At 41.4% G+C, this 15,360-nt stretch overlaps 4 protein-coding genes across 4 annotated transcripts; all 4 read right to left on the reverse strand.

Moving 5' to 3' along the window:
* Window positions 1–1,355: 1,355 nt before the first annotated feature.
* CBG04119 lies at window positions 1,356–2,384 on the reverse strand (the record flags this gene model as incomplete). Its single annotated transcript, XM_002639467.1, has 2 exons — window positions 1,356–1,889; window positions 1,980–2,384. The coding sequence occupies 2 exons, from the start codon at window positions 2,382–2,384 to the stop codon at window positions 1,356–1,358; spliced, it is 939 nt and encodes a 312-aa protein (XP_002639513.1).
* A 505-nt stretch (window positions 2,385–2,889) lies between these two features.
* On the reverse strand, window positions 2,890–5,107 carry Cbr-plk-2 (the record flags this gene model as incomplete). The annotated part of the gene is made up of 7 exons (XM_002639468.1): window positions 2,890–3,216; window positions 3,263–3,580; window positions 3,630–3,755; window positions 3,800–4,243; window positions 4,286–4,398; window positions 4,462–4,753; window positions 4,796–5,107. The coding sequence occupies 7 exons, from the start codon at window positions 5,105–5,107 to the stop codon at window positions 2,890–2,892; spliced, it is 1,932 nt and encodes a 643-aa protein (XP_002639514.1).
* Window positions 5,108–6,453: 1,346 nt separating this feature from the next.
* On the reverse strand, window positions 6,454–7,648 carry CBG04121 (the record flags this gene model as incomplete). The annotated part of the gene is made up of 4 exons (XM_045243332.1): window positions 6,454–6,624; window positions 6,670–7,039; window positions 7,089–7,330; window positions 7,376–7,648. 4 exons carry the CDS (start codon window positions 7,646–7,648, stop codon window positions 6,454–6,456), a joined length of 1,056 nt encoding a protein of 351 aa, XP_045092591.1.
* A 276-nt stretch (window positions 7,649–7,924) lies between these two features.
* On the reverse strand, window positions 7,925–14,659 carry Cbr-sop-3 (the record flags this gene model as incomplete). Its single annotated transcript, XM_002639470.1, has 15 exons — window positions 7,925–8,129; window positions 8,407–8,637; window positions 8,685–9,442; window positions 9,504–9,729; window positions 9,787–10,423; window positions 10,481–10,735; window positions 10,782–11,453; window positions 11,504–11,706; window positions 11,758–11,869; window positions 11,916–12,488; window positions 12,538–12,752; window positions 14,013–14,155; window positions 14,205–14,292; window positions 14,338–14,471; window positions 14,522–14,659. 15 exons carry the CDS (start codon window positions 14,657–14,659, stop codon window positions 7,925–7,927), a joined length of 4,590 nt encoding a protein of 1,529 aa, XP_002639516.1.
* Between the last annotated feature and the right edge of the window lie 701 nt (window positions 14,660–15,360).

A 15,360-nucleotide genomic window follows, 5' to 3' on the forward strand; every position in this document is an offset into this window, starting at 1 on the left:
GAATTCTCGATGAGTACGTGTTCACCTGAGGAAAAGAGAACGAAGAGTTTTCGGGAAGCGATAATGGCTCAGTTTAATAACTCGTGCAGTCGTTAAATCAGAACGTTCCGTTCGGAACATATGTATGAATTATTTTCAGGATTCTTAAATTTTTTTACTAATCATAACGTAGTATGCTGTTATAAAAAATCGGAGCTGTGGAAGAGAAGCCTGTGGCTGGAGCAGAGATGACCGGAATTACTTTTTTGAGAAACGGAATCCGGACAAATAAAAATTTCACGGAATCCGGAATCCGGAATGAAAAAATATCGGAATCCGGAATACAGAAATCGGAATTTTGAGCGCTCCGATGGGCATAAAAAATTTTTAAAAAACTCATTTTGTGCTTTATTTTTGCATTATAAATCGCTGAAGTTCAAAAACGGCAGAGAATTCATGCAGATTAACAAATGTCTGAAAAATCCGGAATAAAAAATTTTCTCGGAATCTGGAATACGGAATCCGGACAAAAATATTTTTTACGCAATCCGGAATCCGGACATCTCTGGTCCCAAAACGACAACTACCGTAACCTAGAAGTATGTTTATTTTCCGGATTTATTTCTCGATTTTTGTGCGTTTTCAGCCAATATTTTCAGTTTTTTTTCAGTATCAAAAATTTTTATTTCCACCTCTCTTGGGGAAAAAACATCGAAATTGACAAAAAGCAGTGAAAAACGAAACATTAAATACGTAAAATGAAAATATTTTTAGGTTACGGTAATTTTCGCTGTGAGACATCTGGCTACGGCCATCGGCGTTTTTCTTCCACAGCTCCGACGTTTTTTTGTACCAGAATAATAGCCTAATTAGAACAAAGTGCAACTTTAAAAGCTCTCATCATTCACCAGGTTCCCATAAAGAAATTGAAAATAATCGCTTTTGTGATTTTTCGGTCGAACACCGATTTAACAGACATCAGCCGAATTTGGTAAACAATAACTTCGACGAAAGAGGGTAGCATGGAGTCGTATCTTTTCGAAGTTTGAATAAAAAGAAAGAAAGATGAAGCGAGGGGAAAATAAAACGAGGTGAATCGGATTTGACCAAGCTGCGGAAGTTGAAAGAGAAGTGAAGAAGTGCTTGATAAGATTTCGTTTTCTAAAGCAAACTTTTACTCGCTTCTCAATACAACGACCCTGTCTCAATCTTTCATTTGTTTTCTGATGGTTAGTAGTAGAACTCTCATCCAATTGCCATATACAGGGTGGCTGAAAAGTATTGAGACACTTGTTTTTTGTTGTATTTTCAAAAATGGAGTTTCAACAAAAGAACCAGATTTATTTTTTCAACAAATGATAGTAATAGAAAAGATATCAGAGGAGATATTCGAAGTTTGAGCCTTCGGCCTTGATGCACGCCTTCAAACGAGCTGGAACAGAAGCGACGGTGCGCCGGAGGTAGTCATCGTCAAGATCATCCCATGCTTTGAGCAAAGCGGCCTTCAGTGAATCCACATTTGGGTGCGATCGAGCCATCACCTTTTCCTCCAAATATCCCCAAACGGAAAAGTCGAGTGGATTCAGATCGGGCGAGGAAGCGGGCCACATGTCCTTGCCCCAGTAGCCAGGGAAATGAGCGTCGAGAACAGCTTTCGTAGATTTCGAGCCATGGGACGGGGCCCAATCTTGTTGAAGAATGAAGGGTTGCTGGCCAAAGTGGCTAGTGACCCACGGACGTAAAACATCCATCAACACCAACTTTTGGTACACATCCGAGTTGATTTTCACATTTCTATCAATGAAAACCAATGGGACTTTACCTTCCGACGTCAATCCAGCCCACACCATCACTGACTTTGGAAAAAGTCTCTTGTAGGCCAGACGACGTTTTGGGGACTTTGCTTCGTCCTTTGACAACAATTACCGAGCATTCTATCGGTGCGGCTCAACCGTAAAAATTTTCTCATCAGTCCAAATGACTTCAGAGAGGCGGCGCACCTTGAGTGCGTCGAGCAACTTTTTCGCTTTTTCGAGCCGATTCTTCTTGGACTGTTCTGTGAGGTATTGGCCACGAAGGAGCCGATAACTGTTCAGACCCAAGTCCTTTTTCACAATGGATTGAACCGATTGTCTTGAGATTCCGAGCGATGAAGCCATTTGGTTCATGCTGACCGCATCATTTCGTGTGATTCTCTTCTTGATGATGCCACGAGTCCGGCGAGTGTTGACAGTACGAGGTCTTCCGCTTTTCTTAAGCTCCAACACATGTCCTCGATCTTTCAATTGTTGCACAACTCGATAGACAGTTGCTCTCGGAAGAAGAAGTCTTCGAGCGATGTCACCGGTGGAGATGCCGTCGTTGAACAGCTTGGCAATGGTTTGGCGATGAGGAGAAGCTCGCATAACTTCGTGAAGAGATAAAGTGATGGGAAATGGCTCTAATGTCGGCTTATATACGCTCCCTATTTTCGAAATAATACGAAACTTTTCGAAAATACGACTTGGCACGGTGCCAAGAGCCATCATAACAAGTGTCTCAATACTTTTCAGCCACCCTGTATGTTTCTCTTTCGCTCCCAAATTCGATTAGAACGCTGATGAGCACAATGCTCCTACTGTCCCTATAAATTAAAAGTAGGCCGGATGTGGCCTAAAGAGAAAAAGAATAAGAAACTAAATGGAGCACATCATAATTAATTTTTTAAAAACATTCAGAAGAACACATATTGAAATACGGGGAAACTAGACACAGAAAAATGTGTGTATTCAAAAGAAAAAAATTTCCAAGGAGAACGATAAAAAGAAGACATGGGAAGAAAAAGAAATGGGCACAAGTCAATACAAAAAAAACTACCGGTCCCGAGGAATGACAAGACTTTTCATACAGAGATTTATTAACAGGAGGTATTTAACGACGAGAAGAGATCGAAGATACTCCAATAGATGCAATATCGGTAGCGGTGATAAGACGAACGTTACTTGATGTAGATGGAATACGTGCAGCGTTCACAGTATCAGTTACTGGTCTGGATCCGGAAGAAGGTTTTTCGAGTTCTTTTGTTGATTCCGCCATGAGCCGCTCAATCATAGTCTTCGCATATTTGATGCGATGTAGGAACTTCTCCGGACACCCATTCAATTCCAAATTTGAGAATTTGAAGGTCAGCATACGCTTATTTTGATCAATGAATGTAACGGCTTGCATGAGTGGACACAACATCATCTTTATATGATCCTGAAAAGAAAACAAAAATAATATGCTTCCGGTTTTTACTCCCTACCGTGAAAAAGTTTATTTGAACAGTGCCATTGGAGAGATGCAATACAATTGCAGATTTCGTTCTGAACCAAACACGAAGAGTAGGAAGACGCGCCAAGTCATCCCCAGCTCTCTCAGAACTCCGGTCTCCGGCTTTCAATAAATGGTCGTTCATGTAGGATCTGAAGTACTGAAGAAGAGTGATCTTCTTCTTCAATGTGACGGGCATCTGGTTTTGCATGTTGAAATAATGCTCTTTATTGTTCTTCTCAATATAAGACAATTGATTTCCAGCAGAGTCCAACATGATCCTTGAATTGTCATTGAAAAGCACTCCCACCTGAAAATGCAGTCAGTTGTAAGAAACGTAATAATGCAAAAAAAAAAACCGAGTTATCACAGAGTTGATATCCAATGCCGTATTTGTCCGAATAGTCGACCCATTTCGAAATCCAAAATACAGGCAGTGCTTCTGGTGACTGATAGGTATCAAGTGTCGCTTCTATCTCATCCATCTGAATAACAAGTTATTTATTTGCACAAAACGAATCAAACTTACGTCGGCAGTGACTTTGAGTAGCAAGTCCCCGACTTGTGAATTCAACTGAGATAGGTAACAATCATTTGGAATTCGAATTGTCGCTTCGAGAGCCATTCTGTGCGCACGTTCTCTTTCAGCGTGTTCGGAAATTCGGCGCGATGGTACATGTGATGTCCCTGGGATTCCGGTGTGTTGAGTGCTTTCCGAGTCGGAAGAGACAGCCGGAGCGACATTCTCTTCATTCAGAACAGTGTCGTTGAAATGCGGAACCATCGTAAGGCAAGAAACTGGAAGACGAGTTGGCATGTAACCAGATTTGAAGAAAACATCCCGGAAGACGATTTTCGCAGTGGGGCGGCGTCCTGGCACTGGATCAAGAAGCTTCCGGATGAGCTGAGAAGCTGTTGAGCTTGTTTCTGTTGGAATTGTGTAATTGTTGTTTTTGATACGAGAATATGTCTCCTGAAAGAATAATTGTTTTTTCTGCAATATGGGAATCTAAACCTCTAAAGTCTTCGATTCAAAGGGAGGATGTCCAACTAATAGAATGAAAAGGATGCATCCAATAGCCCAAATATCCACTTCAAATGAATGTCCCATTTTACTGAGAACTTCAGCTGAAATATCAAAATTACAGTCTGCTATAATAATTACGAACATGAAAGATTAGAATAACTAACGAGCTATATAGTTCGGGGTTCCACAAAGAGTTTTCTTGCGTTCATCATTTTCCACGGTTGTAGCCAAACCGAAATCGCCAATTTTGACTTGCAACTCGTCGTTGAGGAAAAGGTTTCCAAGCTTCAGATCTCGATGGACGATTTTCAAATCGTGCAAATATAGAACTCCTTCGACAACTTGGTGTGTAAAGTATCGAGCTTCTGGTTCAGTAACCGACTTTCTCCTCTTGTGAAGTTCCATCAGCGACCGCCTGGGGCATAGTTCCAAGGTGATGTACACATTCGATCGGTCCTGAAGCAATTATAGAAGTAATCAAAACGATCATTTTCTTACCTCAAAGAAATGGAACAACTTAACAACGTTTGGATGAGAAAGATTGCGATGGATTTGAACCTCTTGAGCCATCTTGTCTCTCTGATATTGTTTGACGAGCAAGTGTTTGGGAACAACTTTTCCGGCTAGTGTTTCTCCACTGGCCGTATTACGTATCTCGTAGCAGTGGGCAAATCCTCCCTTTCCAAGAAACTTTCCTTTCTCATAACGAATATGTCTTTCTGGATCGATGATGATATCAGGCACCTCCGGTGGTGGCTTGTCTTTCCTTTGAGTTTTTGATCTGGCTGGAGCGGGCGGAGCACGTTGCATCTGAAAAATTAACCTAGAACTGTATTCGCGCACGGAAAGAACCGACTACGAAAGCGCGAGAGCGCTGCACGATTAGAAGATGAAACGTAGAGAACGATGAAAAAGGCAATTAATCTAGTCGACCTTCACCCGGTATTCAACGAAAAAAAAAACGGGCTGAGAACAACGAGAACAATGATAAATTGTCAGCTGTTTATAGGCCATTCCGGCGACGGAATGTTAACTTTAGGACATATTGTCGAATTAAAAAAAGTGACACCAGAGAATTTGAAAACTTTTGCTTTTTTTTTGATCTACGAAAAAGTGCGGCAAAAAGTAATATTTCAGAATTTCGGCTCGTTCGAGCTACTTTCGCGTTTGAGTTTAGTTTTTTGCTGAAAAATAAATTCTAGAGATGCTAGCGATCATTTTTATACCAAGAAGTCAAAATTTTGTTCAGAAAATCCCACTACATTCACATGAATAAATTTGTTATCTACAGTATCCGTTTTCGCTCCGCCCCCTCGTAAATCGACACGAGCGCCGTCTCCGAGATTTTCAGGTGTCACTTTTTTTAATCCGACAATAAATTCACATGAATAAATTTGTTATCTATCCGCCCCCTCATAAATCGACACGAGCGCCGTCTCCGAGATTTCCAGGTGTCACTTTTTTTAATCCGACAATAGCGCAAGCGCACGACATAAACGGAGTAATTTATTGAATCGCGGTATCATCGGAAAGAATGAGATTCTGTGCTGAAAATTATCAGCTCAATCCTAAATATTTTTTAAACGTAGCGCGCTTTTGTGGGTCTCGCGACGATGAAGCGAGATACTGTAGCCTTGTAGATTTACGCACGCTGGTGGTGCGACGAACAAATCGGGGAAATGTCGGAATATTCCTATATTCAGAATTTCGGAGTTTTTCAACATTCAGATTTTGAAGCAGAAATCACATTGTACCCTCACAAAAGTGCTGTAAATTGGTGGAAAAGTGACAAAAAAAAAAACTCAAAACGCAAAAAAAGTAATTCCGCTCCAAGTCCACAAGAAAACTTTTCGCGTTCGCCTTTAACTACTGTAGTCCAAAACTCTAATTGCGGACAAACAGCTTCGGAAATATTTAATTTTCAAAATTTTTCCTCCAAATTTGCAATTACTGCATGCGTTTTTTCAAAGTGTGCACATGACCGTTCTTGCGCGTTCGTTTCTTCCGGTCTCGTTGCTTGCCGTTTCCGAACTTCAAACATTTCGTTCTGATGAGTGTTCCCCTGTTTTTTAATGTCAAAAAATAAGTCATCGGTATTTTAATAAGTAAGAATATCTATTAGGTTTCATATTGAAACAACGAAATATCAATTTGTATTAAAACTTCAACGCTTTTTTGAGCTTCGCAATCTCGATGAGCTTAGCTTCTCTTTCTGCCTGATATCCACGTATATTGGCCACAGCCATCTTTTTTTCCAGATCATTTTCGAGTTTTTGGATGACCGATTCGTCAGAAAAGTCTGGGACTGGTCCCATATCATTCAGAACCTAAAAGACGATGTAGTGATTCACTTTCTTCTGATTTCCACTTACGGTAGTAGCACCATTTCCATATCTTCTGAAGTAGTCTCTTACTCCGAAGGCATTCAAATGCACTGTCTCACACGGTCCGTTGAATGCGTATCGTGGGCCTAGCCCTGCTGACATGACTACATCTATATCATCTACTCCAATAACATCGTCTGCCACAAGTCGCCATGTTTCAGCGAGGAGCGCGAACTGAATCCGGTTCACAGCAAACCCAAGTACTTCCTTCTTCAGCTTTACGGGTGTTTGCTTCACCGACTTCATTATCTCGGCTGATCTATCAACCGTATCCTGAGATGTCCATGGAGCAGGCACAAGTTCAGTGAGCGGAAGGAAGAGTGGAGGGTTTACCGGGTGAACGATTATGCATCGCTCTCTGAACTCTGTTTTGGTTTGAATTGACTGATAAGGAGAAAGTTGTTTACCTATTGACCAGACCCTCGGTAAACTTCGATGCAGGAATAGTCGATGTACTACTGGCTAGAATTGTATTTGGTCCTGCCAATTCATCGAGCTTCTTGTAGAATTCAATTCTAAAGTTTAAATCTTCCAACGCGGATTCCTGCACATAAACTGCATTTGTCATAACTTCCTTTAAACTGGTAGTAGTTGAAACTAACTTCAAAGCTACATCGGTCAAGATTGGTCCTCTTTGGAGAGCGTGTTTCTGAGTAAAACTATTATATTTTCGAACCTAATGCTGCTTGCTTACATCTAGTTTCTGAAGATTTTTCTCTACCAATATCTTTGCTGCTACTAGCTGTTGCTCAGAAATATCATACATTTGGACTTGATAGCCTGAGCTAGCAAAAATTGTTGCCCAGCTCGAGCCCACTAAGCCACTGAAAATGAAACATGAATAGCTGAAAACAAGCACTTGAACAAACCTGCCAACGATGGCGATTTTGCCCTTTCCATTTTCTGAGGACATGTTGATAGCGTTGATGGACACGACTAACGACTGAGTGATACGAACAACACTCATTTATTATCAATGTTATCATTTGACAGTCAGATATTCATAGCAACATTAGACGCAGAGATGCATCGTGATCTGGCGCTTCTTATTCCTTTCTATTCTAGATATGTCCTAAGGATCGTCATGTAAGCAGAACAAAGAACAAAATGTTAAATAGAATTTTATGAATCAAGGAAAATACAAAGTAAATATATACAACACTTAATAAATATACAGTTTGTTTCATTGGACAGAATTCTAGATCGAAAAAATTGATTTCTAAATATTTAGATTCCTCATTTTTCACTCGTCATCGATGCGAAGTGTTCCTTCTTCTGGACTATCAGGTCCGTTGTCGCCGCCCCCTCGAGCTCTGCTGTCCCTGTGCGGTCTCGAAGGAGGAGCAAGCGGCGGAGGAGGATTTTCTTTAGGCAGTGGTATCATTTGCGGCGGCGGTGGCGGCTGTTCTCTTTGGGAGATCTGTGGTGGTCCAAGAGTCGGCATTCCGCTGAAAAAAGCAGTTCAGTTGAAATCTAAATGCGTGTCGTTGGCAAGCAATTACAAGGCGATTCGTGCAGGCAGGGAATAATTCTTGGTGGCATGTAGCAGGAGAATGTTGTCGTTTTAGAAATGTGCATTGTTGATCCTTTTCAAAAAAAAGTGTGCTCTATTTGAAAACTAAAATCTATGTGTTCTGGCATGCAACCTCCTAAAAAACTCTTTTTTCCAAACGATACAAACAACTGTGACAAGTTAAAAGAGCGATCGCGATCTAGAAAACTGACTGATAGCTGTGCGAGTCCCTGTGCGTGGGTGGCCTGACCCACTGCGACGCCTGATAGGAATTTCCATGTGGCTTGGCTGCCGGAGGTCCCATACCAGGCGGAAGACCCTGTGCGTAAGAGGCCACTTGTTTGCTGCCACCACTTCCACCGCTTCCGTGATAATGAGAAGATGGTGGAAATCCCCGCATGCTTCCTGTTCGCTCTCGATACATTTGATCTGATGGTGGACCTCTGGAATAATACATTTTGTTTTTTGTTCCGCTTGTATGAAAACGAACCTCATCGGAAGTGCTGGTGGCGGAAGTACTGGTGGCTTTCGACTTCCACCATTGCCACTTCCCCGACTACTGCTTGAAATGGGACCTGCATTCGAGGAACCTGAATAAGATCCCTGAGCGGGTCCACTTATTGGAGGCGGTTTCTTCTTCGGAGGCTCTCGATGGTATTCAGACGGAGGGAATGCTCCGGATTGAGATGTAAACGATTCTTTCCGTTGTAATGGCGCAACAGATGACGTCGTTGATTCTTTTCTAGATATAGGAGCAGGAGCAACTTCTTTCCTGGTAGAGGATTCTGATGATGTGGATGGCCCAGGGATACTTTCATCCTTCGGTTCTTTTTTGTCCTCGTCTACAGTATCTTTTTTAGGTATTCTAAAGTTCTTCAGTGTTCTCGTAGGAATCATTGGTAATACTGATTTGGTTGTTGTCTTGGATAGTTCCTTTCCCTCCTTCTTCTCCTTTTTCCGATCGGGCTCTCTTTTGTCTTTCTCTTCACTTTTCTCTCGTTTTCGTTTCTTCGACTCCTTTTCTCTTGTGCCCGATGAGTCTTTTTCTTTTTTAGCTTCTGTTCGATCTCGATCTCTCCGTTTCCTTTCCTTGTCTCGCTCTTTTTTATCCTTTTCTCGTTGAGATTTGTCCTCTTTCTCGTATCTGTCTCGTTCTCTATCTCCATCACGGTCACGATCGCGATCACGATCTCTCTCTTTTTCTCTTCTCTCATCTCTTCGGTCATCTACCTTCAAGATCTTTGGAATCTGAAAATTACAAGTTACTAACGTATTTTTGTATGATATTGCAACTGTTGAAAACAACAACCTTAACGATAAGCTTCTCCTTCTCCCGCTCTGGTGGCTGCTCTTCTACTTCTTTCTTCAAACTTGGCATCACTCCTGAAGGTTGAGCAATGTTAGAAGATGTGCCAGGAGTAGTAGGATCCACAACAATTGACCCAGTAGACTTTTGAAGTGATGCCAGTGATGGTTTGATGTCGGAGGTATTTGTGGAACTTCCTGCCTCGTCATCAAAAGCGTTGCTCATATTCCTGAAAAAAACTTTTCCATAAACATTTTAACATAAAAATCTTTTATTTAAATCTTACATCACTCGGTTGACCTGATTTGGGGCCAGGGGCGGGCCAGGCTGTTGGCTAAACTGTGGTTGCGGAGTTGGTTGCTCGGAATTCGTAGAATCAACAGAATCTTGTTGTTGGATCCTCTGCTGTTCCTGCTTCTGTAAAGCTTGTTCCTGTACTCCTCGTAATTTTGAAAGCGTAGCCTCGAGGCCTAATTTCTTTTTAGGTGTCTGTGCAGTTGTAGGGGGTTTCATGAGTGGTGCAGAACTGGCGCTTTCCGTAGCATTAGACGATTCTCCAGAAGTCGAGGGATCAGATGAGGAGGAAGTAGCTGCAGTACCAAGAACAGGTCCACACGAAGAACTAGCTGCCATTTGCTGTTTCAGTTTTTCGATATCTGGTTTCACATCAATATTACGTTCGGCTTCTTTCCAATAGGCATTATCCCGCATCTTTGTACCAAAATGATGTTGCTCAGGACTGAATGGTTTCGGAGGGGCAGACAATGGGGAAGGTGTGAGGGGTAGATGATTAGGACTTTGTAGTGGCATTCCCGGGTATCCAACCATTGGATTTCCAAGCTGATGGGGTGGAGGGAGAGACGGTCGAGAAACAGCAGCACTAACCTGCGGCTTTGGAAGTCGGGGCGGGTCAACATCCTCATCTGCAATTTTTACGGATTCTTTTTCGTAGAAACTTTGTTCTTTTGATAAATTCTTACCAGAATCTTCATCTGTTAATCTTTGGCTTTTCGGAGTATTCATTCCAGATTGTTGTTGAGGAGACTGCATTTGCTGTTGCTGGAGTTGTTGCTGTTGCATATGCATACGGTATTGTTGGTTTTGCTGATACTGCTGATTTTGCTGATACTGTTGCATTTGTTGGTACTGTTGCATATTCTGCATTTGATGCATTTGTTGCATATGCTGCATGTGTTGAGCATACTGTGGCATGTGTTGTGGATTCATTGGGTTTTCTGAATAAAAGAAACATTTATATGTCAAAGTGAGAATTCAACATACGGAAGTCGCTGTAGCTTCTTTGTAGCTGTGGTCTCATTTGATCCATACCATACTGATTTTCACCCACAACGCCGCTGCTTTTCCTCCCGCTACCAGCGCCAACTGCAGCAGCCCCACGGCCTTTTCGACCTTTTCCTCTCCCTGATGGAGCAGCAACTTCTTCCCCTGGTTGTTTCTTAGCACGCGGCTTCCTTTGCTTGCCCTTCCCGAATGCAGCAGCATCGGGGAATGGAACGCTGGCAGGAATGTTCGGCCCGTAGAACCCTGGAGAATCGTAAGAACCGCCCATATAAGGATGATGTCTCATAGGGCCTGGAGAAGTGAATGACTGGTGACTCGCAAGCCCGACAGCATGTGCTGCCCCTATAGATTGCCTCATCTGGATACGAGCAGATTCAAGGTTGCTCAGTTCTCGCAGATCTTGCGGTCTTGGGTGCATCGCATGTTCCATGCTCTGACGATTTCTTGCCATATCTAGTTCGGCAGACATCATGCCCATGCTAGCCAATTGACTCGGCTCTCGTTTCGGGCGTGGTTGAGGTCCAGTTTTGCCAATTGTCGAAGTCTGCACATAATACTGGTCCACTTCGCCAAAACTGGATAAAAGAGAACCGCACAGCTCTTCATCTTCTTGTCTAGTATAAACTAGTTCTTTTGGTTCGATGACAGGCCCTAAAGTATTGCTCAATCCTATCTTACAACTCATAGCTAATTTCACTCACCAATTTCTAGTACTATACGCTTCTTAACCTTCTCAACTGTAATGTTTGTATGTGTTTTATTCGCACCCAACCACCATTGTTGACGTTTATCAGAATCAAAAGGATTTGAAGGTTTGACATAATTGAGAGGAGAAAGCAAAGAATTGAGACGACAATTGAGAGTAGAAAGCGCGAATGTCAGAGAGATTGGAATGCTCCAGGTGCTGCAAACATTTTGAATGTTTTCTTTTCCTTTCCCATTTCAACCTAATTACCTGTTAAGTTTTTCCGTCAGAAGATTGTCGAGATCAGAAGAAGGAGTATCACCAGTGAGCTGAGAAACTGTTCGGATGAAATATCGCCTAGGCTCTTTTTCCGAGATTTGCACTGCAACAATTAACCGCCTAATAATTTATATGAAAAAAAAACTCACTGGACATGTTTCCAAACTCAGTATCGAATTTCAAATTGAATTCATTGCGACGAAGCAAGAGTTCCAAATTCGCAGCACGGACTTCTTTTTTCACAGCATCCTGATTCGGTTCACACATAGCTACAATGGACTCCCACAAACTGGCATGCATCCATTCGCTGCGCAGCGTCTCGATAAGTTTGGGTAGCTCTCTCAAGTCACCTAAGAACATCTCGACTACAAGCGAGTCACTGTCACTCGCCAGTTTTGATGAGTCCACATTGTAGTGTTGCTGGATATCTGTTTCGTTAGGAAACTGGGTCAGAAGCTCCAAGTTCTTCTTGACAGTTGGGCGGCCGGTCGCATACCGGTAAAAGTTAACGTAGCTACGAACGACTGGTGATTTTGGTACAGTTTTCGCTAGTTTTCGAATTGTATGTTGGGAAAACAAAAACGCGTGTTTGAATCGGATACATATGCAGACTTTAGCATCATTGAAAGTGGTCCACTCTCCACTTTGATTGAAGACTGGTAGTTTGCTCTTCTTATTACTTTTGACGAAAAAAATTTCGATATACGGCAACGAGTCGAGATCTGAATAAAAGAAATAACCCATTTCCGTATATGCTTCTCTTAAACATACGCGAATTATCGGCATGCATTTTTCCTTCTTTTTCTGCGACTCTTATCAACATCGGTTCAGCAATGTAATACAAACGACCAGGACGCAACTCGTTCCGTGGAGAGTAGAATCCGTATTTGTTATTGTTGATGGCTGAGAACGAGGAGTCGGCGGCATCTCTGATGAGTACGTGCTCCAAAGCTCGAAGTGCATCTTTGCATGCGTTTTTATCGCTTCTGAAAAATTGGATTATCGGGATAGAAGTTACTATTGCTGCTGATTACGGATATCCGCAGGAAAAAATCGGGATATTCAGAAATTTTGAATTTTTACAGATCTTCCATATCTCATGAAGCTTAGACTCATACTCCGGGGAATACAACCTTAGGGGTACATCATGTGAATACATTGCTTCCTGCTTGCCTTGTTAGCTAGCCAGAATCTACCTCTTCTTTCAACAGAAATGTGTCACTTATTATGAAATAATTCATAGACACACTCTCCCAAAGACAAATTCAAACTGCACTACTAAAATTGATCTACCTTAAAAATTTTAGATTTTACAATGATAAACATAGACCCGAAAAGACTAATTTGACCGTTTTAGATAGCGCTTTGCTAAATTTCTTTTTGATATGATCAGAAGCAACTCGCCATTATTTTTAGAAAATTTCTAAATACTCCTATTTTTTTAATCATTCCTACTTTCGGAAATTTCTAATGACCTTGTATTTTCTATCGTTGTTATCACACTACAACATACAACTATCTGGTGTGGTTCGCTGTCTCTCTCTCTATCTGCGTCTCCAAAATGTCTTCTCCTTTTTCATCACTTTTTTCTTTCCCAGCCGGTTTCGTTAAACTTTGCTAAATTCTAAAGTGGTTATACTTTACTTCACTCTCCTTTCAATACTTTGGTTAATAATAATAATAATAACACATTCAGAAGAGCTAATTTTCAGAATGATTCTACGCGTCGTTGAAGCTATTTTGGGATTGGCTCTCCTTGGATATAGTCTTTCTGAAATTGGCACCAATCCCGTCTGGTGGGCATATGTGCCAGTGTACATCGTTCCAGCTGTACTTGCGATAATTCAAATGCCTAGAAATGTTACATGGCGCACACTCTCATCTATCTCAATCGTCGTCGGAGGTTTCTACTTAACTTTTTTGATGTGGACATTTTCTTCAGTTGAATCCACGCCGACTATCAATTTGGAAGAAGCTAAAAATATTCCCCCGGTAAGCTCAACTCTCGTAGTTTCAATAATGAAATGCCACTGTTTTTAGATTGCGCTCGGAGCGTTCCTCATAAGTTTCATACGACTCACCAACGACAAAGTTACGCAGCCTGTACACTATGTCAGAACTTCTATTATTTTATTTGTAGCCATTATTACTCTTTACGCGTTCATCGCTTATTTCAAGTTTTGAGCTGGATAAAGATATCACCTTTTTGATACTTAAAGTTTCTTAAATAAATATATTCAACTTACAAAGATATTTCTTTTGGAATCAAAGACAAAACTTCGGCAATTGAATCTCTCAACTTGGAAAACTCGTCTGACTTCAACAAAGCTAGTGCTTCTGGTGCATCGAAAAGTGGCTGGCCGAAATATCCTATTTTACACGATACGATCTGTAAATTTGTTTTTGAGTTTTGGAAGATATTTGAAGAAAAGACTGACAGCTTCCTCAGCGATTCCAATATCAACGGAAACATCATGACTTTTGATACTAATCCCACCAATATGAGCAGCGACGACACAATTTTCCCTGAAGAGTATTGCGTTGAAAGAAATTTACAACCGAGCAACTGACCCCAAACCATCGGCTAGACTTTGAATTTTTCGATTGAGACTTTCATCTTTATCAATTGGTAAATGTGCTTTCATAAAAGCGAGAGAACCGAGAACATCGAGTCGAATACTAGCTTCCAAAGTGTGATGTTTCTCCTGTTAAAATCGAACAACCGTTCAGTTTTCTTGAACGTTGAGCTTCTCACCTGTAAATTCCGACGAACCGATCTGGCAAAATGATCCCATCCAAGCTTTTCTGCATTTTGTCGAACACTTTCCAATCTTAAATCATTATCGATCGACTCCAGGTTCAACTCATGACTTTTCCGCTCCTCAATTATCATGATAGGCTCTCCTACCTGAAAACATTCAGAAAATCTACAATTCTGCTTGAAAAAACGAAAAAAAACCACAAAAATTGATTTACTTTCTATTCAGAGAAGTGTAAACTGCCAACGACACTCCGCTATCCCGCCGGAAGAGGACTAGTCCGCGGAGTTTTCTAGGTCACCAAGTAGGCAAAATAGCGGTCGCTTGAAATATGTGTCTGTAGTTATACTCATACTTGTAACGGGCCGGGCCGGGCTTTTTCCCGAATTTCGGAGGCCCGGCCCGGCCCGGCGGGCCTGTCATTCCACAAGTTTTGAATATTTCAAATTTTTTTTCGAGTTTTGTTGATATTTTTTTTATCAAACAGACAAACAATCCAAAAACACAAAAAATAATAGAGAAAATTGTATAGAGAGCTCAAAATTTGGCTCAAAATGACAAAATGTTTGCTACCGGGCCTTCCGGGCCGGGCCGGAATTTTACAAGTATGGTTATACTCTCCTTACCCAGCTTTCTACAACATCAAGTAAATACAGTTATGATTCCGAAAAGAAACCTGATCAAAAGTATTCAGTACTCAAGGCATTCTAATAGTGTTTTTAATTCGATGAAAACTTCCATTTTGTGCTTGTGATGTCTGTCAGTGGCTAATGTTTTATTCCTTAGTATTTCTCTGATTTATAATTACAAGATCAAAGTGAGATTATTAGAAAAA

This window comes from Caenorhabditis briggsae, assembly GCF_000004555.2.
Source record: "Caenorhabditis briggsae complete genome, chrI, whole genome shotgun sequence".
NCBI lineage: Eukaryota > Metazoa > Nematoda > Chromadorea > Rhabditida > Rhabditidae > Caenorhabditis > Caenorhabditis briggsae.